We start from the raw sequence: 27055 nt of genomic DNA, 5'->3' as shown, positions 1-27055 counted from the left end.
AGGATTTCCTGGTGCTGCGGGAGGGCCTAGATCAGAGTTCCCCAGTACGAGTCTGAAGAACTGAGCTTTAGGAAATCTGCTGATTGTATTCACCCTCTGGAGTGGCAAAGGACCGTTAGCATATAAAGGCTCTGAGAAGTCCTGCTGTGCAGTGACCTGTTCAGCTTTGTCTAGTCCACTGTTTCCTAAGCATATCTGGCCAAGGAACTGGTTTTTCCCAAGAAGCACCCGTGAGCCCAACTGACGAGACACTGCCCAGATGAGGATTCTGAAGGCCCTCTTTGCCCATTTGCCCACCACAAGGTTGCTGCGTACAAAAGGAAGAAGTATCTGCTTTACCCAGGGAAGGTGCTCATTGGAGGTTGCCAAACAGAAATGGCTGCAGCTGTGTGAATGGGTACTTTGTTGGGGAAAGGGACGGGAGCTTTATGTGCTAGGTTTAAGGACTTGCTTTATAATATTACTTGATATTGATATTACTTTATGACATTATTTGACTCAATTTGGGGCACACATCACATTTTCAAATCCTACTCTGGGAGTCAGTTTTCTGCCACTGTGACAAAATGCTTGAAGTGAGCAACTTGATAAAGGGAAAAGGTTTATTTGGTTCAGAGTTTCAGAGGTGTCTGTCCATGGAGACTTGGCCCTGTTGCTTTGGGCCTGTGTTGGCACCATGCATCGTAGTGGGAATGTGTGAAGGGGCAGGCCTGTTCACCTGCTGGAAGACAGAGAGAGGGGCGGGGGGAGGAGAGAGAGAAGGGGGCGGGAGCGGGGAGAAACAGATAGACCAGTGTCCCATAATCCCTTGAAGGGCACAATCGCAGGGACCTAAGACCTCCCTCTAGACTCTGCTGCAAGCTTCCACCACCTTCCAATAGCATTCAGTTAAGGACCACACTTTTAACATAGGGGGTGAGGAATATTCTAGATCCAAACTATGGTACCTGTCACCTGGCTTATACCATTGTGGGCTCAACGGGAGGGGGAGGTACTCCTGATTTGCAAGTCCAAAGCACAGGTGCAGTGGGGAGACGGTGCTGAACGGTCACAGACGTGTTGGTCCCTGGGTCACCGGGCTGCATCCTGCCCTCCCTGACCCCTTCCATCCGCGACGGGATCTTTCTTGCGGACAGGAGCACATTGGGGAATCAGATTAGAGCCCTTACACCCACGAGGTTCAAGAGGCCCAGACGTTCTCCCAGAGGCCACTTGTCATTGTCAGAGAATCACGGAGTCCACACTTGTGCCCAAACCAGCCCGTGATAAGCACAGCAGGAAGAATCACCAGCACGTCATCCGAGATCGCCTGGAAGCCCATGCCCTGGCATCTCAGTGGGTGCTGGGGGGTATTTTGATGAAGCGATTATTCCATGGATGTTTACCTCCGTCCACCCAGGACTTGAGGTGGCCCATTGGGATTCCAGAGCCGTGGACATGGCCCAGGGCACAGCAGGGCTGCACACGCCACCGGGCCTCTGTAGGACATGAGTGGGTGCTGGGGTCAGCATGGGGTAGACCAAGGGGCCAGCGCCCGGGCAGGATAGGGTCCCCGGTCTGGCTGTTCTGGGTGGTCCCTTGGCCGGGTGGTGCCATTCCTGGGACGTCTCGGGTCTCTTGGAGGTGACCATGCAGGGTGTTTAGATAGGCAGGGGACGGGAGAGCGGGCGGGGCTGGCCGAGGCGGAAGGCTGGGTGTCCCCCCGCCCACACCCTCCGGGACAGTCTGTCCAACTCTTCTCCCCAGGGCCGGGCCCCCTGCCTGCCCCCTGCCTGCCCTCTGCCTGCCCCTGCCTGCCCCCTGCCTGCCCCCTGCCTGCCCCCTGCCTGGTCCCCAGCTCTGCTCTATTAACTAGTGGGAAAAGCTGACGTCACTGCGGTCAGACGAGGAAGCCGTCTTGGGATGGAACTGCTTCCACCTGGGCCTGGACTCGGGCACGCTGGCCGCAGGTTGGGCCCCGCAGCCAGGAGCGTCTGGGCTGGGTCAGTGCTCCCCGTCCAGGGCCACTCAGCCCCTGCTCTCCTCCTGTCCCCTCCTTCGTAATTTCCCATTTCCTGCCTCCTCCTCCTCTGACAGTTATAAATAACCTGCGAGGCCGCCCCTGGGCCAGGATAGGTGGGGGCGGGGGATGAAGGTGCAGCTGAAGCTGGCCGCTGGGCCCGGGGGGTCACGGGTGTCCGGTTGCTCAGGGGAAGTTTGTTTTCTTGTTTTTCCCACTAGGCAGAGAGGGAGCGAAAGAGGAAATAATCTGTGTTGGCACGAGGAGGCTTGGCCTCCCTCCGCCGGTGCTGGGTTACACCTGCCAGGAGCTGCCCCTCGGCTCTCTGCAGATCCCCGAGGCCAAAGGGCTGGAGGGAGGCTTAGAGAGAAGGCATCTCAGGACACGTAGAGGACAGGGTGCCATGCTGGCAGGACCCGAGGTCTCCTTCCCAGACCCCAGCCCAGCCCCAGGTGGAGGCCAGCAGATGCAGTGGGGCTGTGTGACACATGGCCTTCCTCGGAGCCCCCAGCGTGCCCTTCCTGGAAACGAGGGCCTTGAGAGCCATCTCCCGTCTTGCTGCCTCCCACCCAAGTGGGTCCTTGCGTCCAGGTCCTCATTCACATGAGGGTCCCGGACACACCTGTCCCTCAAATGTTTATTGAGCATCTACTGTGTCTCAGGCACAGACAGGGCCAAGCCCTGGAGGCCACAGCAATGACTTAGCCCCAACTCCTACCCTGGGGCGCGGCCTGTGCCCCTCTTCCTGTGGCTCTGCACTCTCTCCTCCACAGTTGCAGCTCCGACAGCTGAGCAGGCGCCTCGGTGGCCCCCATTGGCCACCACGTCTTTTGTTTTCAAAAGTTCAGAACAGAGCAGAGGCACGTGGCCTCCCTTGTGGTCCCGTCATGCCTGACTTCCTGTGCTCCCCCCGGGCCCAAGGGAATCCTTACAGCTAGGATGGTTTCCTGTGGGATCCATCTTACCACAGGATTTTCTAGGAAAGTAGGAAACCCATTGGCTTTTTTTTTTTTTTTTTCCTGGAGCCCCAGAGCCGTCAGGGCCCGGAAGGTTCCTTTGGTGTGCTGCAGAATGCAGCTGCCGGCCCCCTCTGGGTGGCTTTTTCTGATTCATATAAAGGTGCGGGAGAGGCATCATTCCTGGCTCAGCAGATGCTGTGAGTCAGCCCTGTACCCTGCTCTGGCCATCTCTGAGGCTGACTCTTCACTGTCCCTGGGCCTGGTGACAGGCCAGCTCCCCAGCATTTCCTCCTGGCTCCTGTGCATGTGCCTTGTCTGGTCACCCACTTTTTCTACCACCTCCCTGGCACCACCCCGGGGCCTGGCACCTCCGAGTCTGCACTGAAGGACAAGTGGGCATCAGCTCTTTGGCACTTTTTCCTTTTTAACCCCATTAACTTTTAGGGTGTGGACCGTCTTTGGGGTCAGCCTGAGAGTTTCCCCAGGCCGCACTGAGCTGGAACGTCTTGCTCCGACAGTGGGCCTGGTTCGGGGTGGGCAGGAGTCCAGAGGACATCCCCAGGGCCTGGTTACCTCCAGGAGCCAGGGAGCACTGGAGACCCCAGGGCGGTGCTGGGCTGGGATGAGTTCCGGGGGGGGGGGTCACAGTAGCTCAGTGACACCGGCAAAAGCCAAGTCTGTGGGTGTTGCTTCTTGGAAGGAGGAGAGGAGACCACCGGCCCCCTTGTTAGGTTAGAAGTTCAGGAATCATGATGGAGAGGGAGGCTGATTTCGCCAGACACTGCTAAGTCATTCCCTCACTGCTGATTTTATAGGTGGGAAATGTTGGGGAGAGGTGTGTTAATTGGCTTCAAGGTCCCTGAGCCGACTGTGACCAGTTTGAGAGATCCAAGAGGCTCCACGCTCTCTCGGCCCTCACGTCTGCCTTAGAAAATTCCCTGCTTCTGAGACCAGGAGTCTTCCCCGTGCGGGCTCCCAGCTCGTCTGTAGGGCTGGATTGGAGCAGCAGGGGAGGATGCAGAAAGACCTGAGATCGAATCCCAGCTCGGCCTTTTACCAGAGCGGGAGTTTGCCTGACTGTAAATCCTGGCCTGAGTGTTCCCAGCTGCAGAGTTGGGAAGGATCCCACTTCCACTGCGGGGCTGATGGGAAGGTGGGTGGGAGATGACCACCACAGGGTCCTCAGTGTGTGCTCGTATCAACAGTGGCCCTCGTGAGGGGGACGGGTCATAAAAATGGGTTCATCATGAACAGATCAAGGACAGGGGCATGACTGGGGACATGGAGGCAGAGAGTGGGGCCCTGACTGCTCTGAGCTCTTTAAGGCTGGTTCTAAGATCACAGAGGGAAGAAGGTCTCAGGGGAAGGACAGGACAGACAGACAGAAATCAGGCTGAGGGAGGTAAAGCCCTGCCCCGGGGCCACACATCTGGTTGGAGAGGGAAGGAAGCAGCTTCCAGTGGTTGGGACAAGTATTTATCACAGCCCCAAATAGGCCCTTACCAGGCTCCCTGCCCATGCTTCTGAGCTCGGTGGGGGGAGGAGCCAGACCCCCGTCTGTCAGTCCTCTCCCCCGTGGGCTCATGTGCCAAAGCCTTTGGGGATTTCCAGACGGTATTCTGGGCCTGGCAGGACCCTGGGGGAAATCCTGGTACTTGCATTTCCCATCTTGGCAACACTGGGTCTCACCTTCCAGGGCTGCCGAGAGGAAAAGCACGTGTTGTCTGTCACCCCTCAGGACAAGAGTCTCACCCTCAGCATCCAGAGCCCCCCAAATGTGCAATTAACTAGCAGTCAGACTTTTAGAAATTTAGTGCCCCCCCCTCCACAATTCATAGGCAATGCCAAAGTGTCTGTTGCAAATAGATTGCTTCAGTGACGGTGCACGCATTCAGTGGACAGCCAGGGACCCATGAAATAAGCTTCATATATGTATATACACACACACATACATATATATATATACTCACACATACATATATATATATATATTAGTGCATCATGTGGTAATAACCCAGGATGCACTTTTAAGCAACAGAAACTGGTTTATTAAAACAACAACAACAACAAGAAAACATATGTCCGTATAGATGCCTAGGTCTAAATGTCTATATACCAAAATATCCACCCTAGTTACCTCTGGAGTGTAGGAATCTGGATGGATTTTAATTTTGGCTGGCATTTTCTGGAAAATCAAGTTTCACAACAGTGACACATGACTTTTGTCATCAGATAAAAGAACAATGGTGAGAAAACAAGGCTCAGCGGATCCCCTGCTTTAGGGTCCAGAAGCTTCCGTGGTGGGAAGCCAACACGACCCATCCCTTCCCGGGGTGCTCCCCCTTGGCTGCTGGGGGCGCTGCATCCTGTGCTCTGTTCCCTGCAAGCCCTGATTCCTCCTGTGGACTCTTCCTGTGGCTCTGAGGCACCCGTGGTGGGAGAGAGACCCGCTGGGACCTGCCACGGGTGAATGTAGCGGGTGTTCCTGGGCAGGGTTGTGGGTGGGGTGGGTTTCCTCTGCTCCTCTGCTAAATAGAGGAGCCAGATCTGTACCTGGGGGCTTGCCAAAGAGAGCCGTAGAAATCAGGATGCAGTCGGCCCTTCCTGTCCCTACAAGTAGCCAGGGTCCTGTGGGTTGGCCAGAGCTGGCTGGGCCTGGAAGGGGTGGACTGCCGTGGGTGAGCTCCCACCAGCAGGAAGAGCAACTGGGGGGGGGCAGCATCACAAAGGGAGACGTGGGGGCCGTGAGCGCTGGGCTCTGGGCCTGCAGCATGGTGACTGACGGGCAGGAAGAAACTTGGTGGCCGTGGCAGTGAGAAAGAGGCCACATGGGGGCTGGGAGGGAGGCGGTGTGGGGAGACCTGGGTTGCCGTCAGAGTGGAATCCCCGTTGGGAAGTGCTGAGGGCAAGTCACCCTGCCACAGACCCCCCCCCCACCTGTACAAGGGGTGCAGGGTGTGGCAGGTGAAGGTATTTTGACACCTACAGATGTCAAGGTCATGCAGTGACCTTGTATGCCTTCGCACGGAGGAAGGTGAGAGGTGGTGCTCAGGAGGGTCAGACACCTCTCAGGTGGCTGTTGAACACGGTGCCTCCTCCCTGTCCCTCCACGGGGGCCACCTCTTGCTTTGGCTTTGAGTTGTTTTGCAGGGCGAGGGAAAGGGACAACATAAGACAGTCTCCTACTGTGTCTTTAAACCCCATTACCATACAGGGACTGCTACCACCTGAAATGACAGCAGACCCCTGCCCCACAGCTCCCAGGAATCACTGGGGAGGAAGTGCTCTTTTAAAACTGAGTGTGTCTGCACACGTGCGTGTGCATATTTTGCACAGTTAAAAACCATATTTATATGTAAATGCATTTGCCCATGCCGAACAGAATTGCTGAATCCAAATTGACTGGAGGTGCGTGTGCACGGTGCAGACTCCTCGTGCCCTGATCAAAGGCAGGTTACTTCTGTTAGTTGAAGGGTCACTAGCAAGGCTGCCTTCAGAAGGCACATTGGGACCCATTTCCTCTGCTCCCTGGACCGTCCTTTTGCTCCAGGACCAGTGCGGGAGGCAGATGCGTTTGGTGCCTGAGCAAACAGAGGAGGCAGTTTTCATTCACTGTTTGAACAGGGGGATGCTCCCGACGCCTGTGGCATACTAAAGCCGCCAGCCAGGCTCGGGGCCTCAGAGCCAAGGAGCGCGTGGAAGGCTGCGAGGGACCTCGTTTGTGGTCTTGACCAGTGACTTTGGGCTTGTGATTGAGCTCCTGTCCTAGGACCCTCTGTCCTGGGATGTCATCTTAGACCTTGTAACTCTGAAGTGGCAGGCTGGGTCTATGGAGACTGGACAAGGAGTCAGGCTTAGGCGGATAGGATTTGTTTCAGGCTTGGCCACCAGCTGCACTCTGTGGAGTAGGGACAGTGACCGTGGCTGGGAGGATGTGGGGAGGTAAGATGGAGTTCGTGGGGCCCAGGAAACCATGTCTAATGGTTTCTCAGTTATGCTATCTGCAGAGGGTCTGCTGATTGGAGTTCAACGACTACTAAAATGACAGGTTTAAAAAGAGGAGAGGACTTCTAGACCCAGAGGAAATCGTCAGGATGTCAGGATGCCTCTGTGTACGCACACTGTGTATGTGCCTGTGTATATATACAGGCATGTAAATATTTATCTGTACGTATGTGTATGTATCAGATATAAACAGGCAAGGATGTTTATCAGAGTGGTTTAGGAAAATGTCCAGCAAACGGTTCTGCATCTATGCAGTCGAACACAACACGGCAATTGCAAGGGAAGAGGCGGAGCTATATGAACTGACACGTTTGCATGGAAAGAACCCAGTTTGCCCACGAGGATGTTCTCTGTGATTCTCTACAGGCTTATAGCTACAGAGGGAAAAGTCCCGGATGTAAAATATAAATGCAAAGGGTACCTACCACTGCATGATGGGAGTTTCAGGTTATTTAAAAAAAATGATAGTTTTCTTTCCATTTACTTTTTCCTGCCTGCCCCCCCCCCACCCCAAGCAAGTGAAGTTACAAAACTTATATGTCAAAAGAAATAAGAAAATAAAAACCACAGAGAAGGCTCTGGAAACTACAGGGAACGTGAGGACCAGGAACTGCAGTAGGAAAGCACTTTGCCAAGTTTGGGGAAATTTCGGCATTTCTGTTGCACAGGTGGCAGGCAGTGGAACTCTTGAGAAGTTAACATGGAATTCTTTTTTTTTTTTAAACTGGATACACGGTACCTATCATCTTGTTGATTATGTTCTTCTCTGCACTTCCTGACATTTTAGATGGTACTACATTTAGCAGGTTCAGCCCCAGCCTCTCACTCCAAAGGTGCCCAGGAGCGAGCCCTCTTGATCCACATGGCACCCTCCAATACGTTCTGGTCCCTGCCGTTCCACTGTAGGGAACCCAGAGGCAGACATTGGGATTGGTCTCCAGCCTCCGAGTTGGAGGCCCTGGGGAAGGAATCGGGCTGCGATCGGTCACCAGACTTTAAACCCCTGGGTCCTGGGATGCGCTCTGTTTGGGTGCCCAGTCATTATCCTCTCGGGAGCCACTCTCAAATGAAAGTTCCCTAAATTAGACAGCTCTCCAGCTCTCCTGGTCTTTCCTTCCCAGTCCTGAAAGGGAGGTCAGGAGAGAAGAGCGTGCACCAGTCCAGGAGCTGAGGAGTGGAGAGTCGGCCTCTCTGCATTGCTGGGTGTTAGTTTACCCCTGTCCGGCACCAGCGGCAAAAGCAGAGCCGGGCGTGGCCCAGAGCAATGCTCCCAGTTTAAATCTGTGGATTCATCTGGGCCTGGACAGCTGCAGAGCTGGGGCAGGGCAGAGTCTGCCACCCTGCCCTGGTTCCTTGAAATCTATACAGGAGCCTGGTTCCAAGGAGCCTGGTGCCAGGCCCTGCAAGCTCCTACTTGCGCAGGGGGATTTTAAAGCATGTGACCATGTGTGCCTCCACCCGTGCCTCTGGGCTTTTCTGGGTGTCAGCATGACTCTCCTGTGAGGTTCACAAGGCCCTGGGGAGGTGGACAGGGAAGGTAGCTGGGACTGTTATTAACTCCCGCATTTTCTCGGCAGGCCCCTTCGATCCTTTCTCCAAAAAAAGCAGCCAGGGTGCACTTTTTGAAATGTCACTCACGTCTTAGCAATTCCCTGTTCAAAGCTCTCCCATGGCTTCTCCACTCCTTAACAAGTTCTAGAAGGTTCCGTGAGGTCTGGCCTCTGTGTCTCCTGGCTTTACTCTGACCATGCACTTCTAGCTGTTCTTCAAATGCTCCTGGCTCCAGGTTTGTTCCTGGCCTCGTGGCCTTAAGGGGACTTGTCCCCTCTGCCTGGGTATCTCTGACTTCTTCTCGTCATGGAGATCTCCACTCAAGGTCACTTCCCAGAGAGAGCTTCCTTTAAAAATCCCTCCCGCGCCTCCCAACGCTGTGTCTGTCCCACTTTCACCTAGTACCTGATTTGGGGGCTTTGTTTACTGCCTGGTCCGGCTCCTCTACCATCCTGTAGGCAAACCATCCCCTCCCCGGAGTAGAGGTCAAGTTCGACTTGCTCACTGCTTCGAAGTCACTTTGAAACTCTAATGTTTGTTAAATGCATGAGGGAGTGCCCTTTGAGGCATGGGGAAATGGGGGTTCAGACAGGTGACGTGTCCTGCCATACTTGGCCAGCTGGAGACTGGAAGAGCTGTGCTCCAGGCTTGGAGTGGGTGAAACTCACGCAGAAGTGTTCTTAGAGCCACTTCGGGGCCCACCGCCTCTCGGGGCCACATTCTTCCGTGAAGCAGCAGATCATGCCGAGATACCGGCCCTGGGGCACTCTGCCATCTGTTGGTGGTTGCTGCCTGAGCGGGAGTCTCCGAAGGAGGTCAGGGATCCAGCCACCTGCTGCAGGCGGGCTCCCAGGGAGGAGGGGCCGGGATCTCAAGACGTCTCTTCTGCTCCTCTGGGTGAGCTTTCTAGACACAGGCAGGGCCCCCCGGACTCACAGGCTTGAGGGTCCTTGTTCAGTCTCTCCACTCCCCAATGGGGGAGGCAGGCCCAGGGACAGGAGGAGACGTGCCCCAGGAGTCAGAGGCCCAGGCATTTAGAACTAAGGCTCCCTGCCCCTGCTCTCGGGGCGGCTGACCTGGGGGACACAGCATCCCACCCTTGTAGCTTGTGTTCCTTCCCCGTGCTGGGCTCCTCCTCGGCACCCCTGCACTGGGCCTTCCCAGACGGGCAGGGGGAGTGGCGTTGGGGCTGGGTGGTCTCCACTAGGCTACAGAGACAGTCACATGGAGGAAACTCACGCATTTTCTCCCTCATCAGGGGTCTGCCTCTTGGGGGAGGGAAGACAGAAATGGGGCTCTCTGGGGGTAGATTGGTCCTTCCCTCCCCACGGCCCCAGGGTCAGCCTCCAGGCCCGGAGGAGGCCACCAGCTGCTCCCTGCAGTGGATGTGAATTTGGCACAAGCTCCCAGCTGACCCTGGCACCGATTCTACCCCTCTGAGTGTACTGTTGAAGAAGAGGGGACAGGGACAAAACATGACCTGTTCGATTCAGCTTGGGACTTCTCAGCGTCCGCCCTGCACCACGTCCGACTTCAGTCCCAGGCCAGAGGCAGGAGCGGCGTGAACCCAAGGCCGATGCCTCTTTGATTGGAGCCTCCTTTCATGACCACGCCTGGTGGTTCCAAGAAGTGCTCCCCGGCTTCCTGTTCTTGTTGGTGCCGAAAGAAGCCTGCAATTGTTCCCAAACAGCGGGCCCAGCAAGGAACCGCTGGGCCCCCAATTGGCACCTCATTGCAGCAGAGACAGGGTGGGGGCGGGGGTGCCACCTGGGCCCCGGGCCCTGGCGTCACATTAGCGCCCACATGTAGGCCTGCTTCTTGGCCTGGGAGCTGATGGGAGCCAGATGCTCCCGTCTGCCCCACGGCCCGGCCGCCTGCCTCCTGTTTCTCAACAGTGGTCCTGGTTTCCATCAGACCCTAATGGGACTGGGCCTGGCCTTCGTTCTGCTGCGGCCTCCCACAGAATGCTGGCCACTGGCTGTTCCCTTCTCCAGCAGAACAATGCCGGGCTCTGGCCGCTGACCCTGGCCCGGGCAGCCCTGCCAGCCCATGGCCCTCCGTCCTCACTTGGCTCCTCGGGGCTGGCTTCCCACACTCACGGCTCCTCCGGAAGGCAGGCTCGGGGGCTGGTGCACTCTGACATGCCTCCGGGGACCCGTCCAAACTCTCCCACCCGCGGGTACAGGGAGGCCAGGGCGCAGCTGGGCCGTGGTGAGAGCTCAGCGTTTCTCATGCTGCCCTTTCTGCCCGCCTCTTGCCGGGCTCTCCGCACTCCGGGGGTTCATTCCACTTGGACTGATACCATTCGGCGTTTCTCGCGCTGCAACCTGACCTGAAACCCAAATGCCCTGAACAAGAGTAAGTGGGGCAGCGGCGTTCCAGGCCGGGCAGCGTTGGCACGAGGCTGTGGGCCTGCAGGGCCCGTGTGGGGCCCTCTGGTGCCGTGCGTGGTTTTTTCTCTTCTCGGAGGCACTTGGTCCTCTCTCCTACTGTCCGCTCCCTTGGGAAAGGGGACCGCCCCCCATCGTCACAGCTCACAGTTTCCTGAGTAGCTGCTGCGCCCAGAGCACCGGGCAGAGTCCTTTTGCTCATATCTCCATCCTCACGACCTTGAGGGGCATGCACGGTGACCCTCCACGTTCAAGGTGAAGAAAGTGAGGTGTTTGCTCAAGAGTAGTGGAAGTTGGAGCTGGGAATTGACTCCAGGTTCCTGGCTGCCCGAGTCCTTGTGCACTTGGCCAACTGCACCGTGCGCCCCTGTCACAGAGGTGGCACTTCTGCTAATGTCAGGGTCAAAAGACCCTTGGGAAGCCACCTCTCCCCTTCCTTCTAGAGTCTCCCTAGCACAGCACATGCACGGGCAGTGGGCAGTTGGGAAAGGATAGGCAATTAAAGGAACCCCTGCTGGGAAGCACCCGAGGACAGACAAGGCCCCACCCCCTTTGTGAGTTTGCCCTCTGGTCCCTGGAGTCCTGGCGCCGTTTCCTGTGCCTGGCCTCGGCAGCGTATCCGCTTCACACTCCTCTGGCTTCTCCCAGTGGGTTCTGCAAGGTGTTTCCTGCAGATCCTGCTGACGGTCACTGCTGGCACGTAGCAGAGTCCGCCCGGAACATGGTGAGCTGCTGGACAAGGTTTTGTTTTTGTTTGGCCTTAAAAAAAAAAAATCCAACTGCCCCCCGCCCCCCCCCCGCCCACCAGGAGGAGGAGGGGGGAAATGAAGGTCAAAATACTGACAAAGCAAAGAGTGAGGAATATTCCTTCAGTTTCAAAAATAGAAACTCCTACGGCTGGGATGCAGGTTGGCCGGGATGCGGGTTGGCTGGGCTGGGATGCAGGTTGGCTGGGCTGGGATGCAGGTTGGCTGGGCTGGGATGCAGGTTGGCTGGGCTGGGATGCAGGTTGGCTGGGCTGGGATGCAGGTTGGCTGGGCTGGGATGCAGGTTGGCTGGGCGGGGATGCAGGTTGGCTGGGCTGGGATGCAGGTTGGCTGGGCTGGGATGCAGGTTGGCTGGGCGGGGATGCAGGTTGGCTGGGCGGGGATGCAGGTTGGCTGGGATGCAGGTTGGCTGGGCGGGGATGCAGGTTGGCTGGACGGGGATGCAGGTTGGCTGGGCGGGGATGCAGGTTAGCTGGGCTGGGATGCAGGTTGGCTGGGCGGGGATGCAGGTTGGCTGGGATGCAGGTTGGCTGGGCGGGGATGCAGGTTGGCTGGGCGGGGATGCAGGTTGGCTGGGATGCAGGTTGGCTGGGCGGGGATGCAGGTTGGCTGGGCGGGGATGCAGGTTGGCTGGGCGGGGATGCAGGTTGGCTGGGCTGGGATGCAGGTTGGCTGGGCGGGGATGCAGGTTGGCTGGGATGCAGGTTGGCTGGGCCGGGATGCAGGTTGGCTGGGTTCGGGGTGACCGCAGCTGAAGTTGAGGTCAAGGTGGTGGCTTGGCCTCTGTGCCTCCCACGGGCCCTTCCGGAGGACGACACGGAGCCCCCGCTGGGGGAGAGAGCGCCCTCCTGTTTGGAGAGCAGCTCTTCCTGAGGAGCTTGGGGAGCATTTGAAATAAACCCCCCAGGGTGCTCTGCTTCCCTTAGGAGAGAGGGTGGGGTGGGGAGTGTCCCCTGTCCATGCCACAGGGGCACTGGAAGGACCCGGGGAGAGCGGAGTCACTTCTCAGTACTGGAGGGGGCTCCCTTCTGTTCTCTCTGAGCCACCTGGGACCCAGCCACTCTGGGCAGGAGCAGCTCGAGGTCATCTTCCTGGCGGTCCTCTGTACATGGCACTGTCACCTGCTACGCGGTGCTTGTTTTTGTCAGTTTGTTTTCCTGCTGTGACGGAAAGACGGGAACATTTAGAGGAGGAGGAGTTCATTTGAGGCTTATGGTTTCAGAGGCGTCCGCCATAGATGGCCAACTCCAGTCCTCAGGGCCGAGTGGGACATCGCGGAGGAAGGGGGTGGGGAAGCAAGCAGCTCAGGACATGATCAAGGAAGCCGAGAAACAGGGTGCTCCTCACCAGGACAAAGACAAACCCCCAAGGCACGCCCCTGGCCCCACCTCCTGCAGCCACGCCCTGCCCACCTGTGGCTACCGAGTTAATCCCCATCAGGGGACCGATGCCCTGGTGAGGCAAGGCCCCTCATAACCCCATCCGCTCATCTCTAAACCTTGCCGCGCTGCCTCACACGGGAGCCTTTGGGGGAACCTGATATCCAAACCATAACAGTACTGCCCTTGATGGTCTTTGTACTGGTCGGTGGGGACAACAGATGGCACCCGGGAGATGCCATCCCAACCGCACTCTCAGTTCCTAGGGTGAACACAGGTTTGGGGACATGTAGATCGGCAGTCCTGTCCAGCGCCCCTGTAAGCACGCTGACAACAGGAACCACCCAGGTTTGTGTCCATTTTGACTGATCAGCTCTCTGTTGGACGGTTCGTTGGAAAACCCAGTGTTAATGGCAAGAGGGAGAAGGAGGGGGAGGAGGAGACGATGCTGGTGGCTCATGAAGAAAACAGGTGATGTCGCTAAAACTGAGGGAAGGAACCCAGTGGAGAACCCTGACATTGCCGCACTTGGTGGCAAGATCATGGGTCTGCAGAGCGCTCAAGGTAGCAAACGGGCCCCTGCCAGTTTGAATGGCGCGATTGACTGGCCAGGTGGGCTGATGAGAAGCCAGATCTCTGTACCTTCTTCTAACCTCGGTCTAAAACAGAAAACAGGCCGAGAAAGACCTTGAAGACCAGGTCAGAGGGCGCATCAGAAGCATCCTCATTACTGACGTTGGATCAACCTCTCAGAAATGCAGCTCTAGGCAGCAGGGAGAACAGGGCACCTTGGACTCTCGCTGGTGAAAAGAGGCATGAATCGGAAATAGAAGGTGATAGTCCAACAGCCTTAAGCCTTCAGGTTGCCAGGTGCATTTGGACACACCAGGTCCGAGCTCTTCATTTCGTAGAATAAACGGCTCTGAGAGGAACTGATCTGTCAGACTCACACAGCAAAGGAGTGGAAGGACGAGGAAGAGAGTCCGCCTCCCAGCTCCAGGCCAGGTGCTTCCTGCTCTCTGCTTTCCCCACCCGTTCTGTGTAATAAGACCCCCCCCCGCCCCCGCATCCTGTATTTCCACACTCAATTAAGCACAGTTAATTAGTAAAGTAGGCAGAGTTATTTATTAAGTCACATCAAAAGTTGGGAAACAGTATCTGCTGTAAGTGTAAGATACTAGGGTTTTCTCAATTTTATTTGATTGTGATAACATTGGACATGAGACCCTCCCTCTCAACTAATTGTTAACTAATACTTGGGGTTTTTAATGGGGATGGTGAAGCCTTACGTGGAATGGCCCCCAGCGAGAGGATCGCGACTTGGGAAGATGGAAACTGTCTCAACTCTGTACACTGATCCCTGAACCCTGGGGACTGGTCTTCATCACTCAGAAGCATGTCATAAGAGGGGAAGGACCATCGAGACGGAGAGCGACTAGGGAACATGAGCACACTTTTCAAATATCTCGTTTCTTGTAACCACAAGGCGTTAAAGAGTTGGGAGAAGGCTACAGAGAGAGCCAGTATGAGGAGAATTTTCTCATAGTCAAAAAACAGTGCTGGCCACGGTGTTGCATGCATGCGTATGATCCCAGTGACTCAGGAGGCTGAGGCAGGAGGATTGTGAGTTTGAGGCCATCCTCAGCAACTTAACAAGTTCCTAAGCAACTGGGTGAGACTGTGTCTCAAAAAATAGAGAATAAAAAGGTCTGGGGAATGTAGCTCAATACTAAAGCATCCCTATACCAAAATAAACAAATAATAAATTAATAAGGCTGAACATGGGCACAGGCCGACCTAGGTTGGACACACCTGTAGACTGGGCAGATTAACCCTGGGATGGGACCAATGAAGAAATTCAAAGGAGGTCACATTGACCTTGAAATTCCCACTCACCCTAGAGTCTGCCCATGGAATATGCCACCCCATGGTACTCTGGTCAAACATGTGCTTCTGGAAGGAAGGTGTGGTCCACTGATGGCAAACAGAGCTGCAGGGTCAGGCCACCTGGACCAGCATGGTGGGGCCCCTGTTTCCTCGCAAGAATAATCTTGAGAAAGCCACTTATTCTCTGTACCCCTCAATTCTGCAAGACGGGGCTGAGGACCACCTGAACCTCAAGGTTCAAATAGAACAATCCACATAAAACCTTTATTGCTGGTCCTGCATAGTAAGTGCCCGATGAAAGACGGTCCCTATTACAATGAATAACCGTAGTGTAATCAGCAGCGTAAACCACACCAGCAGGATTCCTATCACGAACTTGTGACCAGTGACCATCCTCCTGCTTTCTCGGTCAGTATTTAACCAAATGAGTCCATCTCTGGTGCTGTCCTCTGATCATTCAGACTTTCCCTTCAATCCAATGCACTGGGCTTGTTGACTGAGGGTTTCAGATTTGTTAAATATCGAGTAGCAAAAAGAGGGTGAGCTTGGTGCCTGGGCGTGTTTGGATTTTCCTCGCCGGGGGGTGGCCTCTGTCAGGTTTCTTAACGAGCCTGAGCCTCGTTTTCATTCTGTAGCCGATGGAGACGCTGCTGCCCGTCTCGCAGGTGTGTTTTAAGGATCGGCTCTACTCTCTGAGGTGCGCGTGTCTTGCTGGCGGTCATCTTCCGCCACCCGGCTCGGTGCCTGCCACGTGGTAGACACTGGAGAAGCATTTGCCGAATGGTCAGAGGTTCAGGGTCAGTGGGTTGCATGTGTCACGTGGTCCTGGGGCCCGTGGTCTTTTTCTTGTGTGTCACTGATGCTGCTGCCTCTGCCTCACGGCCAGGCCAGGCGGCTTCTTCAGAAATCAAACCTTTGCCTTTATAGTCACGTCTTTACCCACATCAACCAGAGGGGCAGCCGCCAGCATCTTGACCATTTATTTTATTTAAAACAGACTTTGGCCCCCTCCCAAGGCACCTCGATCTGATTTCCAAACAATTCCTCCTCACCCTCCACATGAGCTCTTTCTCAGAAACCGTGCTGGGGCTTGAAGACCTATCTTCTGGGCTCGTTTTTCCCGCCCCTCTTTACTGAGTGTCTCCCAGTGACACTTGTGAGCCGGAGGGAAGTTTCCCGGCTGGGAACCCCTGCTTGCAATGGGCCCTTGGATCCATGGCCACTGGTGCTCCCAGCCTTCCTCCCTGAATCTCGTGGAGGTTAAAGGTGGGGGAGCCTAGTTTATTTTAAAAGCCACCCAAAGGGTATGTCGAAGACAGTGGTCCTTGGCATCTGTGCTGTCTGGGCCCCAGAAAGGGCAGACGTGGCTGTTTGCTCAAATCACTGCAGCCGCCCTCCCCATCCCGGGGCATTCTGGGAATGGGGTCGCTGTCTGCAGATGTGGTCTGCAGGTCTGGGTGCAGGGGAGGGAGGTCCCTTGGCTTCACGGTGGTCCTGCTGCTGGGCCTGTCCTGGGGCCCCTGGGCTCTCCTAGCAAACGGAATCTCCAGTAAGAGGAAAATAAAGCGCTCTGGACAGCTCCGGAGATGTTGCCAGCTGTTCTGGTCTTACAAACGACCTGAGCCCCCAGCTGGAAGTCCTGAGAGCCGTTGGAGGGCACGCTATTTTTCCGGGCACTGCTTCAAAGGGGCTGTGGCTGAAGACCGGGCTGCTATTCTGGTGGCCACTGTGAGGGATAAAGTTTCCCATGGGCCCCCGGGGAGGGGCTGGAGCGCTCACAGGAGGTGCGGGGTGGTCTGAGCCCCCCCGGCCAAGTGGGCTCACATGGCCATGAGCAAGTGGGCACCTCTGACCCCTGAATGTCCTCGAGCTTCAGGAAGGGCACCATGCACTGGGACCCTGTGTGGCACCAATGGCTGGCCAGATGCCCTCCAAGAGGGTCAGGGGTCCTAGTGGAGGGAGGGGGCAGAGGGTCACAGAGATTCATTAGATCCTAATCGTGAAGATTAGAAATGGCCGAGTGAACTGGGAGGGGACCCTCGTGGGTTGATGTTGAGGGCCGTGCAGAACCCGAGCTTGTTCCCGGGGGTCCTCTATGGCCCTCCAGCCTCCAGCCTGGGCCTCGGCTCCGTACTGTAACTGCCTGCCTTCTTGCCTCACAAGACAGGAAGACGGTTCTCGAAGGTGGGAACCTCGTCTACCTGGATGCTGCCGGATCCCCAGGATGTGGCATGGGATTGCAGACACACGTGATCCCGTAAATACTTGTGGATCAACATGGAACGAGTGAATAAGTTAATGCCAAGCACACCTGGCAGGAGAGGGGGAGGACGGGGAGGGGGAGGGGACAGCATCAAAGTAAAGCAAGCCAACAACCCCTCACCATGACAGAGGGACAGAGGACAGGAGGTGGGGCCCAGGGGCCGCCTGGCCTGCTTTCCCCCCATCCTTGGCCACTGCAGGGGACCCGGGCAGGGGCAGGGCTAGAAGAGCCTTTGGTGGGGACTCCCGGCAGGCAGTCGTGATGGGGTGGTGGCCGTCATCTGTAGGTGGCTTGGGCGTTTCCTTTCACAGAGCCGTCAGTCAGTCACTGGGGACTCCTGTAGCCGTGTCCCGTGTGGCTCACCTCCGTCTTGGTGTGAGTCTTTAGTACTTTGGGAAGGGTCCCTCTTTGGCCTCCCAGATCACACTGTTAGGCCCCTCTTCCTTCAGGACTTCCGACCCCACAGGGTCAACACAACACCTTCCCGTCTTCCCTCCCCCGGTCCTTTGGTCCCCCCACCACAGCCTCGTTCATTCATTCAGTCAACTTTTGGGAACCTCTGCCACATTGTAGGCGCTAGGCCAGTTGCAGGTGTCCCAGGTTGTCCTCAGGAATGCGAGTGACCCTCAAGGAACCGGTCACTAAAGATCGCAGCTGGAAGAAGCCAAAGGAGGACCCCACTCCACCTGGGGTGGGCAGAAGCTTCCCGAGGTGGCGGCCTGTCAGCCTGTGGGCCTTGCAGGAAGACAGAGGAATGGTAGATGCCCAGGGAGGGAGGCATTTTTGCTAGGACCGGGGACATCCCAGGACAGGCCAGTGTAGAGGGGGCGTGCTGGGCGGGCCTGGGAGGCTTGCAGTGGTACACCTTGAAGTGGGGCCAGCTCTGGAGAGTAGGTCAAATGAATCCTGTAGACGCTGTGAACCCCGGGGGAGGGGCTTGGGTGGGGATGTGGGTGGGGATGTGGGTCCCTCTGGCTCTAGGAGAACGTGAGGGGCTTTGTGGCCCGGGGCCCCTTTTCCCTCTTGCGCCCTTACGGCTTCCGCGGGCCATTCCTGACCTCCCTTTGCAGAGTGAGCCTCAGTGATTCCCGTCAGGCGTGGTGAACCCTCGGTGGCATTTCTGGCTCCTTGCCAACCCAGACCTCAGAGGTGCCGTGTCCCTTCCCAGGTGGGAAGTTCTCCCTCCCTGGGAAAGTCAGCCCTGCATCCAGAATCCAGCCAGCCCTTGGGCTTTTCCCCTGGTTTGGACCCAACGATCCGTATCTTTCTCCCAAACTGCCAGTGGCCCAGGAAGCAATTAAGGGTGACTGGCTTTAAAAGCAGTGAGATTAGAAATTAAGTGCATTAATCCCAAACCAAGCATACGCCTGGGTGGTGACGCTAACATTTGGGCTCTTCATGGTTGACCATCGAGGTCGGCTCTTCAGCCAGGACAACAGGAGCGGGGCTCCGGGCCTGTTCTGCGTTCCTCTGGGTCATCTCCAAGTTCCAGGCAGCCTGACCTTCTGGGTCCGCATTTCCTTCCCCCAAACCCTCTCTGGCCCCTTTATCTCATACCCGACAGACACCAGCTGGGGCCTGGTGCTTCCCGGGCTGCCCAAGCAGAAATGCTCGGTGCTTAGAAGGTGAGGGGAGCCCCACGCTCCCCCTCCCTCCCGGGGGACCCCAGAGCACAAGGCGGGCACGGAGCCCCGGGAGGGAGCACCGGGAGGTTTTCATATCCTCTCGGCTTTAATAGCCTTCGCTGAGATGGAAACTTGGGCTGAAATGATTTGCATCTCTCCAGATTCCCTGAGTGTGTGTGTGTGTATTTGGGTTTATTTTTAGCCACAGGCGTCCATTTCTTGCCAACAAAACCTGCTTAAATAAAACCAAGATTCATATTTTTACTCCACGGAAAGAGTCAGTCAGGGCGGGCTTTGAACTGGAGACGGTTATCTTGATGGGGAGGGCATCTGCACGTCTGGCCTTGGCTTGGACATCAACGAGCAGGGCCTTTGAAACCGACTAGAGAGGATGCAGGAGGAGCCTACTTGTGGGGGGCGAGGGGGGGCGTCTTCCTGGAAGGGCGGCAAGTGGGGCCTGGATTTGCCCTGGGCCCAGATGCTCTTCTGCGGGTCTCCTCACCCTCCTCCCAGGGCTTCTCCAGACTCCTGCTGCTTCTAGGTTCACGTGCAACAAGCCCAGTCTCTCCTGCAGGACGGCCAGAGCCCTCTCCCCTGTCACCCCCAGGAAGCGCCCCACGCCCCTCCCCCAGGCGGACTCCACCCCCTCTGTGACTGGGGGACTCCTGGTGGCCCTGTGCCTGCCACACTTCCCTGGGATCGCCTGTCACCTGTACCTCTGGCCCCTGAGTTCCTAGGGCCCTCAATTCTCCTGGTGTCCCTGAGGCCGGCTGTTTTCCTGGGATGAGTGAGTTGAAGGGGCCACCAGGGCTCACCAGCAGCGCTGTCCCCGGGTGTCACCTGTCTAGCTTCGAGGTGATGAAGTGCCTTTGAACAGGGATGTTGTCTCATTCAGTCAATCAGCCTGGTTAATCGAAACTCCCGGAGTGGCGGGAAACAGCATCAGGGTTCTGTGCTGGGGAGCAGGGAGCATGTGCCGCTGCATTGCTGATGGTGGTTAGCGGCAGATTGTGAGTGTGTGTGTGTGTGTGTGTGTGTGTGTGTGTCTGTCTGTCTGTCTGGGAAGAGTGCAGTGGGGTGGCTGGGGCTGTGGAGCTGTTGGGGACTTAGGGGGGATCCTTCCTCCTTGCGGTCAGTCCCCTCTGGTCTGCAGCAGAGCGGACACGGGGGTGGGTGAGAGTACAGTTATCAACTGTTCTGCGATCGGCACAATCCTCTGTAAAGTCTTGAAGGTCGTCTCCTAACCCGGGAGACTCTCCGATTTCTTTCCCCCACTGGGATGCAAGACTGCTCCCAGGGTAGCGGATCCTCCTTTCCATGATTGGGAAACCAGGACACCACAGGCCCATAACTGCCACCTTCGGGAGTCTCTCTGAGGACCCAGGTGACAGGCACACAGTGGTGGAGTAGGGTGAGGGGTGGTTGCTGTCATCCGGCTGCCATTCTTCTCTAGACTTGGGGATGCAAAGAAATGGCCGCCCTGGGTGGGGAGGGGCCTGGGCAGCGGGGAGCCCGGCTCTGCCCTCCCTGCACGGCCCCGGGATGCAGAGTCCTGGCCCGCCGGGGGCTGCTGCAGTTGGGCCTGTGCTTGGACAGTGGAGCCAGGGTCCTGTAGGGTCCCTCCTCGTGGTGGGGACAGGAGGGAAGATGAGCTGAGCAGGGAGACTGGATTGAGTGGAGGGTCCTTGTTCCCCAACCTGCCAAGCCGCAGCTGGTTACGGCCCCCGGCCTTCAGCGGGGCAGCACAGTCTGGAGGTGGATGAGGATGTCGGGGTGGGGAGTGGAGGGAGGAGGAGAGCCGGGGCCGGCTCCGGGGTGTCCTCAGGATAGCTGATGAGCAGCAGATGGGCCGTTCCCAGGGACCCCCAGTAAGCTGCCCTGGGAGCCGAATCCTGTTTGCTGCGGAAATTGTTTTTGTTTAAACCTTGTGCTGCGAGGACCACGTGGCCAGGGAATGGAGGCCCGGGATGGGGCGGGGAAGGGACGCTTCTGGAAGATGTGGGCTCGGTTCGCCTTGTTTCTGCAATCTCTCCCAGCCTTCCCGCCAAGAAAATCACTTCAAAGAAGAAAAGATGACTCAGTAGAGTTTCGAGCCTGCATTCCCGGGCCTTAAGAGGTGTCCAAACGTATCTGTAGGTCAGTGTGGCAACTTGGAACACATGTGTGTACGCGCGCTTGCACACACACACACACACACACACACACACACACACCCCAGTTTCTTTTTTCAGGACCACTCACATTCTGGGCCAGTGCTTGGCCACGGGTCAGTTTCTTAGAAAGTTTTTAGTTCAAATATTACCCCTTAATCTCTGCAGCCCCAGCCGGCCAGATTCCCTTCCCAGGGCAGACCCAAAGGGACAGGAGATTCAGATTCAGACTGAGCCGCATTCCTCCCTGGCCTGCCTGGCACTTCTGTCCCTTTGAGATTTGTCCCCTCACACCATCTGTTCACCCTGTCTCCCTGCTACACGGCGTCTTCGGAAGCCAGAGTCGGGGCTCCCATTTCCTGCTCTTGCCTCACGGCCCACCCAGTGTTCCAGATGCCAACCTGGTTCACAGCGGGTTTGGCTTTGCTGCTAGAGGACCGTGTGGGGGCTGCTCCCCAGCAGGAGCAGGAGTCAGGAGGACCTGTGTCCACCCCGGCCTGTCCACACAGCGGGCTTTAGCGGCCACTCCCAGGTGGAGGGAACAACCGAACGCAGCCAGCGGCCAGTTTGGGAGCTGTGTTGCCCTTGGGGGGCCATGATGCCCCCCTTCTGTGAACCCTGAGGAAAGGCCCGGGGAGCCCTTGCTGCTGGACACAGAAGCCCAAGGTCACAACAGGGCACATCTGAGTCGCAGAGGAGAAACCAAAGCAAAGGAAGATGTTTTCATTCACAGGCCAAAGAGGCGGATCTGGAGTTGGCCACGGTTTGACGGGAGGACTTTGTGACTCTGTCTGGAAGAGAACTGAGTGTCACTTGATCTGAGCTCAGTTTAGTGGAGTTTTATTTTTGTGAGGAAGACACTGGCGTGGCCTCTGTCCTGGGCCCTCTCGCCTCCGTCTTTCTGGACCGTAAACACATCTCGTCGTCCTGGGCCTGCCGGGCTGCTCGCGGGCTGGAACCCAGCAGGTGTGTGCCAGGCCTAAAACACCCTGCACAGCTGTTCTGACGGCTGTGTTTAGGTCCCCACCTCCCCCTGCAGTCCCACAAGGAGTGCTCCGACAGGTTCGCCTTTCCTCACGTCCTCAGGAGAACTCCTGGCCTTAGCTGACAGTGCTCCAGGATGAGCAGATAACAGGCGGAGTCGCGGAGTGTACAACACTGAGAACAATGCCAGCAGAAGCTTGGGGCTTGGGATGCGCCACGCTCTGCTCTTAGTGCTCATACTCAACCCTCACAGCAACTTTAGGGGGTTTTGTTTTTATCACTCCCGTTTTATAGATTCGGATGCGAAGGCTCAGAGAGGTTTAGTAACTTCCTGGGGATCACATAGCACGGATGCTGAACCTGTCAGGTTCAGGAGAAGTGTGTCACTTCTAAACTGCTTGAAAGACACTGGGCCAATAAAGTCAGAGAGATTTAGGAGGGAAAAGACTCAGGAAAGCCATCTAGTAATGGAGGAACTCTCTGTGGTTACTTTTTTCTTTTCTGTTCTCACTTTCTGACAACAGAATCCTATTCTCATGTTCACAAGGCCATCCTGAGATGCAAGGGTTGGCGGCTTAAGTATGACTTGAGGTAGCAAGGAGTGACAGGGCCTTAGACTCCAATGGCTCAGGCCACTTTGGGGTAGGAGCAGCGTTGCAGAAGCCCCGGGCAGTACCCAGGTTTGCGGGGCAGGGCTGCGTAAGCATTTTATGTCTGAATCCTGTGGAGCCATTTCTGAGCCAGGAAAGGGTAGAGGTTGCTCCTCAGAGGCTCCCCTTGCGCCCCCCACTCCCTGTTGAAGCAGCAGATGAGGAAGGATCACGGAGGAAGGATCACTGGAAGGTCCGGCAGGCCCTGTTCCCTGCCTGGCGTTCAGCTGTTCCAACCTGCCCGTGGGCGACGGAGGGGAAACTGTCCCTGGTCCCCGGGAGGCTGGCTGGCTGCCCAGGCTCTGCTCACGGTGAGACCTGGAGGTAGGCGCGGTCTGGGAGGCTGGCCTGGGACCCCGCCAGCCTCTGGTTTTTAAACAGATGCGGGAAGACCCCGCGCCTCCCCCTGACTGGAGCTGCCCGGGCTAAGTGGCAGCCTCTGCCAGTGGACGCCTGGTAAGGCAGGGCTGGAGGGGCCCTGGAGACATCTGAGTCCTGACTTCATGCCTGACCGGAAGGGGAGGGTCCAGCCTCGTCCTGGGAGGAATCCAGAAGGGGTGGGCGTGTGTAAAAAATTCTGTTTAACAACCATTTTAAAAATATCTACTCAAAAAGTGGCTTGGAACCAGGGTGTGTGACTATGCGTCTGAGTTCAGGGGAAGCTGGGGTAGGCCGAGGTGACAGGGTCTCCCCTGCAGGTCCTGGGGGGACAGCACCAGCCCATCTGTGGAGGCCCCTGCAGCGGGCCCCTTGCCCTCCGTGGCTCCTTCCTGCCACTGGAGGATGTCTCCTTTGAGGGCCACTCTCTGCAATATCTTCCCTCCTTTCAAGACCTGTCCGCTTGCTCCTCATGTCTGGTTTGCAGGAATACTTGAGGATGCTCTTGGTGGCCTAGCTTCTCCTCATCTCAGAGTCAGCCCCTCTGTGTGGATCAGAAAGTCTCAGAAAGAGGACGCGCCTTCTGTCCGCCCTCAGGGCCCTCAGCCCCGTGGTGTGGACGCTCACACTGCTCTTGTCCAGGAGTGGAGGAGGGAACGGGTACACATAGTAGGTGCACAGTAAACAGGAGCCGATTCTCTTGTCACAACCTTTGCATGGTCCGCGCATCCCGTGAGGACATTAATAACATCGAAGTCAACTGCCTCAAAGACAAGGTCAGGTTCACCTGTACCGTCCTGCCTAACCCTTCCAGGCAGGAGTTTGGAAACACTGTGATTCCTGTTTATAGAAGAGGGAAGGGAGTCCAGAAACAGAGGGCACCCACCAAAAACGATGGCCATCAACGTCTGGGCTTGCATCGGAACCGCCCCGCCTGGCCCGGGAGCCCGTCCCCAGCCCTTCCTGCATTCCCATAGAGCGGTCCTCCTGTCCCCCTGGTATCGAGGCACTGGGTCCTGAGAGCCCGATCCGAGTGCTGCCCAGGGACCCTGAGGGAGCTTGGGTGCATGGATCCTGTGGACATGATGGACCTGGACCATTCACCTATGCACCAGAAGTGCCCCAGTGAGGTGGCGGTCAGGCAGGGGTGCTGGTGGACAGGGAACAGCCTGGGGACCGTGGTGTTGTCAGTCGGCATTGGAGGGAGGACAGGAAGTGCTGACAGAAGTGGATTTGGGACTATGGTGTAGCCACAGGGAAGCACCCCCAGGCTGTGCTGGGGTGGGGGTGGCCTGGGGACTGGCAGGCAGACAGCGGGGAGCCCGGGGTCCTTCGCATGGACGATGGCCGCGTCTCCTTCCTCTACCCCCGCTCGCCCCGGGTCTCAGGCTCCTCCTGGTACACACTAGCATCTGTTCCCATTGGCTTGAGGGCAGAGCGCCATTCCCGGCCCCGCCCGGGCTCACTGGCCCACTGAGGTGCCCGCTGTGTGGTCAGCTGTGTAACCTCGGCCCTGTCTCTCTCCTGTCTCTGCAGTGATCCGGGCCAAGGTGGTGGGGAAGAAGCTGGTGAAGGAGGGGCCCTTCGGCACCCTGGTCTACACCATTAAGCAGATGAAGGTGAGTGGCTTTATTTCCCCGGCTCCAGGAGGGGTCCTGGGGGTGACCCGCGGGGTCCTGGCCAAGAGAGGCTGAGTCGGGGGGATGTCTGAGCCCCGGGCCTTCTGCCTGCAGGAGAGGCTGCAGCTCAGGCAGCAGGAGGCGACAGGCAGGAGGAGGGATGCAGGTGAAGCCACCCAGAGGCCCAGCTCCGGAGCCAGAGGGTGGAGGGCCTTGTTCCTGGGCAGCCGTGAGACCTTGGCCAAGCCATGGGTCCTCCCTGGGCCTCTGTCTTCCACTGAGGCCACCAGGTGGCCTGAGACCTTCACACTGACACCTCACCCATCATCCCCGGGGGGCGGGCGCTGCCACCTCTCAGCTCTGGCCGACCCCTTCATCCCAGTGAGTTGGCAGCGTCCACTCAACATGTCATGTCGTGAGATCTGTCGCTGAGCATGGGGACGTCGTGAGGCACTGGGGAAGAGACCTCAGACGCGACATCCGGAGAGGCTGCCCCCTGGGCTCAGCCATTCTCTGACTCGCTCACTGGCCTGGGCCTCGGCCTCTTTCTTGGGCCTCCGTCTTGCCGTCTGTTCCCCTTCATGGCTTGGGCTTGACCCTCTAAGGGGCCTTCCGGCTCGGGCATTCTAATTCCAGGGCTTGGCAGTGCCGCTCCAGCAGGAGCTGGTGGTGCACGCGGGGAAGGTGCCTTGTGTTTCCTGGGCACAGAGGCCCGGGGCTTCACCCTGAGCCGAGGCCACTCCTGCAGCCCCTGCCTCAGTGAGGGTCTCCCTGTGGGCAGAAGCTGGAACCAGGGTGCCCACGGGGGACACGGAGTTTCTGTCTCGGGACTGTGGTCAGGTTGGGAGGAGGGAGTCCTGCATAGTTTGAGATTCGATGTGCTCAGGTCCAAGGGAGCTGCTGGCCCTCGGACCCATGGCTCGTATTATGTCCCCAGTCATTAGGGTCGGACCCGGCATGCAGTGGGGACTTGGTGGATGTGTTTCCACCTGGTCATGGGATGAAGCTGGGACCCTAGAGACCTGAAACCTGCAGGAGGAGATGAGCTTCAGCCCTCATGGGGACTCGAGCTGGGGGAGGGACAGGGTCCACAGTGGTAGCCGGCCACCCAGGAGGCCGGCCTCAAGGCCTCGTTCTTCCCTTCCTGGGGCCTGAGGCTAGCTGCTCTGATTTTGTGGAACCTGTTGCTTTGGATTCAATTTTGGAAACATCTGCAGCCTTCGGGTTATGTAATTCCAGAGTCAGGCCTGGCCAGTTGCCCTCGCCTGCCTGAGCTCAGTCATGAGACCGCTTGTGTCTTCAGAGGCCCTGGGGAACGGAGCGTGGGCGGAGGTGGGGAACCAGCAAGGGCAAAGCCCACTTGTCAGCCCCTGGCGTCCGGCACAGGAACCCAGCGCCTATTAGACCAAGTAGAGTTTGGCAGCACGGTGCCAGCCTGCCCTGCCCTGCCCTGCCCTGCCGTGGGCCTCATCACTGGACCCTGAGGCTGGCAAGGAGCCAGGAGGGAGCTAGCTAGAGGCGGCAGTTCCTGGGCTGGCTGGCCTTCCCTCCTACCCTCCAGGCCTGGAGGCCAGGGTGACCAGAGCCCTGTCTGTGTGCAGAATGTCCCATCCCCCGGCTGGCGTCACATCAGCCAGTGGCACTTGTTAAGAGCCAGATGCCATGTGCTCACCCGCCAGCCTCTGAGCACAGCCTCCACTCCAGGCTGGGGCTCAGGCTCCTGTTCATCCTCCTCCCCTAGTTCTGGGTGCCCGGGGCGAGGAACGCCATGCGAAACTCTTTCCTTGACTTCTGACTGAGGCTCAAGGGGGAAATGAAGTTCCCAGAACCGTGCATTGAATTCAAGACAGATCTGGTTCCTAAGCTGAGGCATCGGGTCCCCTCCTGGTCCTGTGTGTCCTCATAGGAATTCCCAGATCTCCCTGCTCCCTAACTTCACTCACCAGTCACACTGACTCTCCTACTGGCCCAGCATTATGACCCTTAGCTCAGGTCAGTGCCTTTCAGGCCACCTGCCTGCAAGTCAGGGAGGACGCCGTCCACCCACCCACCCATCGTATCCTTCCTTCCACCTCCTCTGTGCTTAGTCCTGGGCAGTGAGCTGGGGACGCAGTGATAATACTTGTTACAGTTCACACAGGACAGCATGCAGGCGACATGCAGTGGGCATTTGGACTGCACCAGCCATTCTGTTAACCTTTGCGGAGGTCAGTCCTCATGTCTGGGTGCAAAACAGCCACACTTCACCCTCTATTTTACAGGTGAGGCCCCTGAGAGTTGGAAGTTTATGAGACAGTCAGGATCGTGCATCTAGAAAGTAGTAAAGCAGACCTAGGCCGCAGGGTCTTTGCCAGCAAGGAGGTAACAGAGCATCGGGGCTGCAGGCCGACTGGTTATTCCCACCCGCTTTGGGTCTCCCCCTCACCACCCCCCCTTTGTGCTAGGTCCC

The 27055-nt window shown here is 57.3% G+C and overlaps 2 protein-coding genes across 2 annotated transcripts in view; one reads left to right on the top strand and one right to left on the bottom strand.

The window, feature by feature from the left end:
- The window catches only part of Syn3 (synapsin III), a 424399-nt gene that overhangs the window by 228387 nt on the left and 168957 nt on the right, over positions 1 to 27055 (bottom strand). The window lies entirely within an intron of this gene.
- Positions 1 to 27055, top strand: part of Timp3 (TIMP metallopeptidase inhibitor 3) — a 49286-nt gene that overhangs the window by 13795 nt on the left and 8436 nt on the right. The window contains exon 2 of the mRNA XM_005322316.4: positions 24524 to 24606. Within this exon, the coding sequence (XP_005322373.1) occupies positions 24524 to 24606 (83 nt within the window). The remainder of the gene's footprint in view (positions 1 to 24523; positions 24607 to 27055) is intronic.

This window comes from Ictidomys tridecemlineatus, chromosome 6 (assembly GCF_052094955.1).
Source record: "Ictidomys tridecemlineatus isolate mIctTri1 chromosome 6, mIctTri1.hap1, whole genome shotgun sequence".
NCBI lineage: Eukaryota > Metazoa > Chordata > Mammalia > Rodentia > Sciuridae > Ictidomys > Ictidomys tridecemlineatus.
This window is presented reverse-complemented; position numbering and strand designations above follow the sequence as displayed.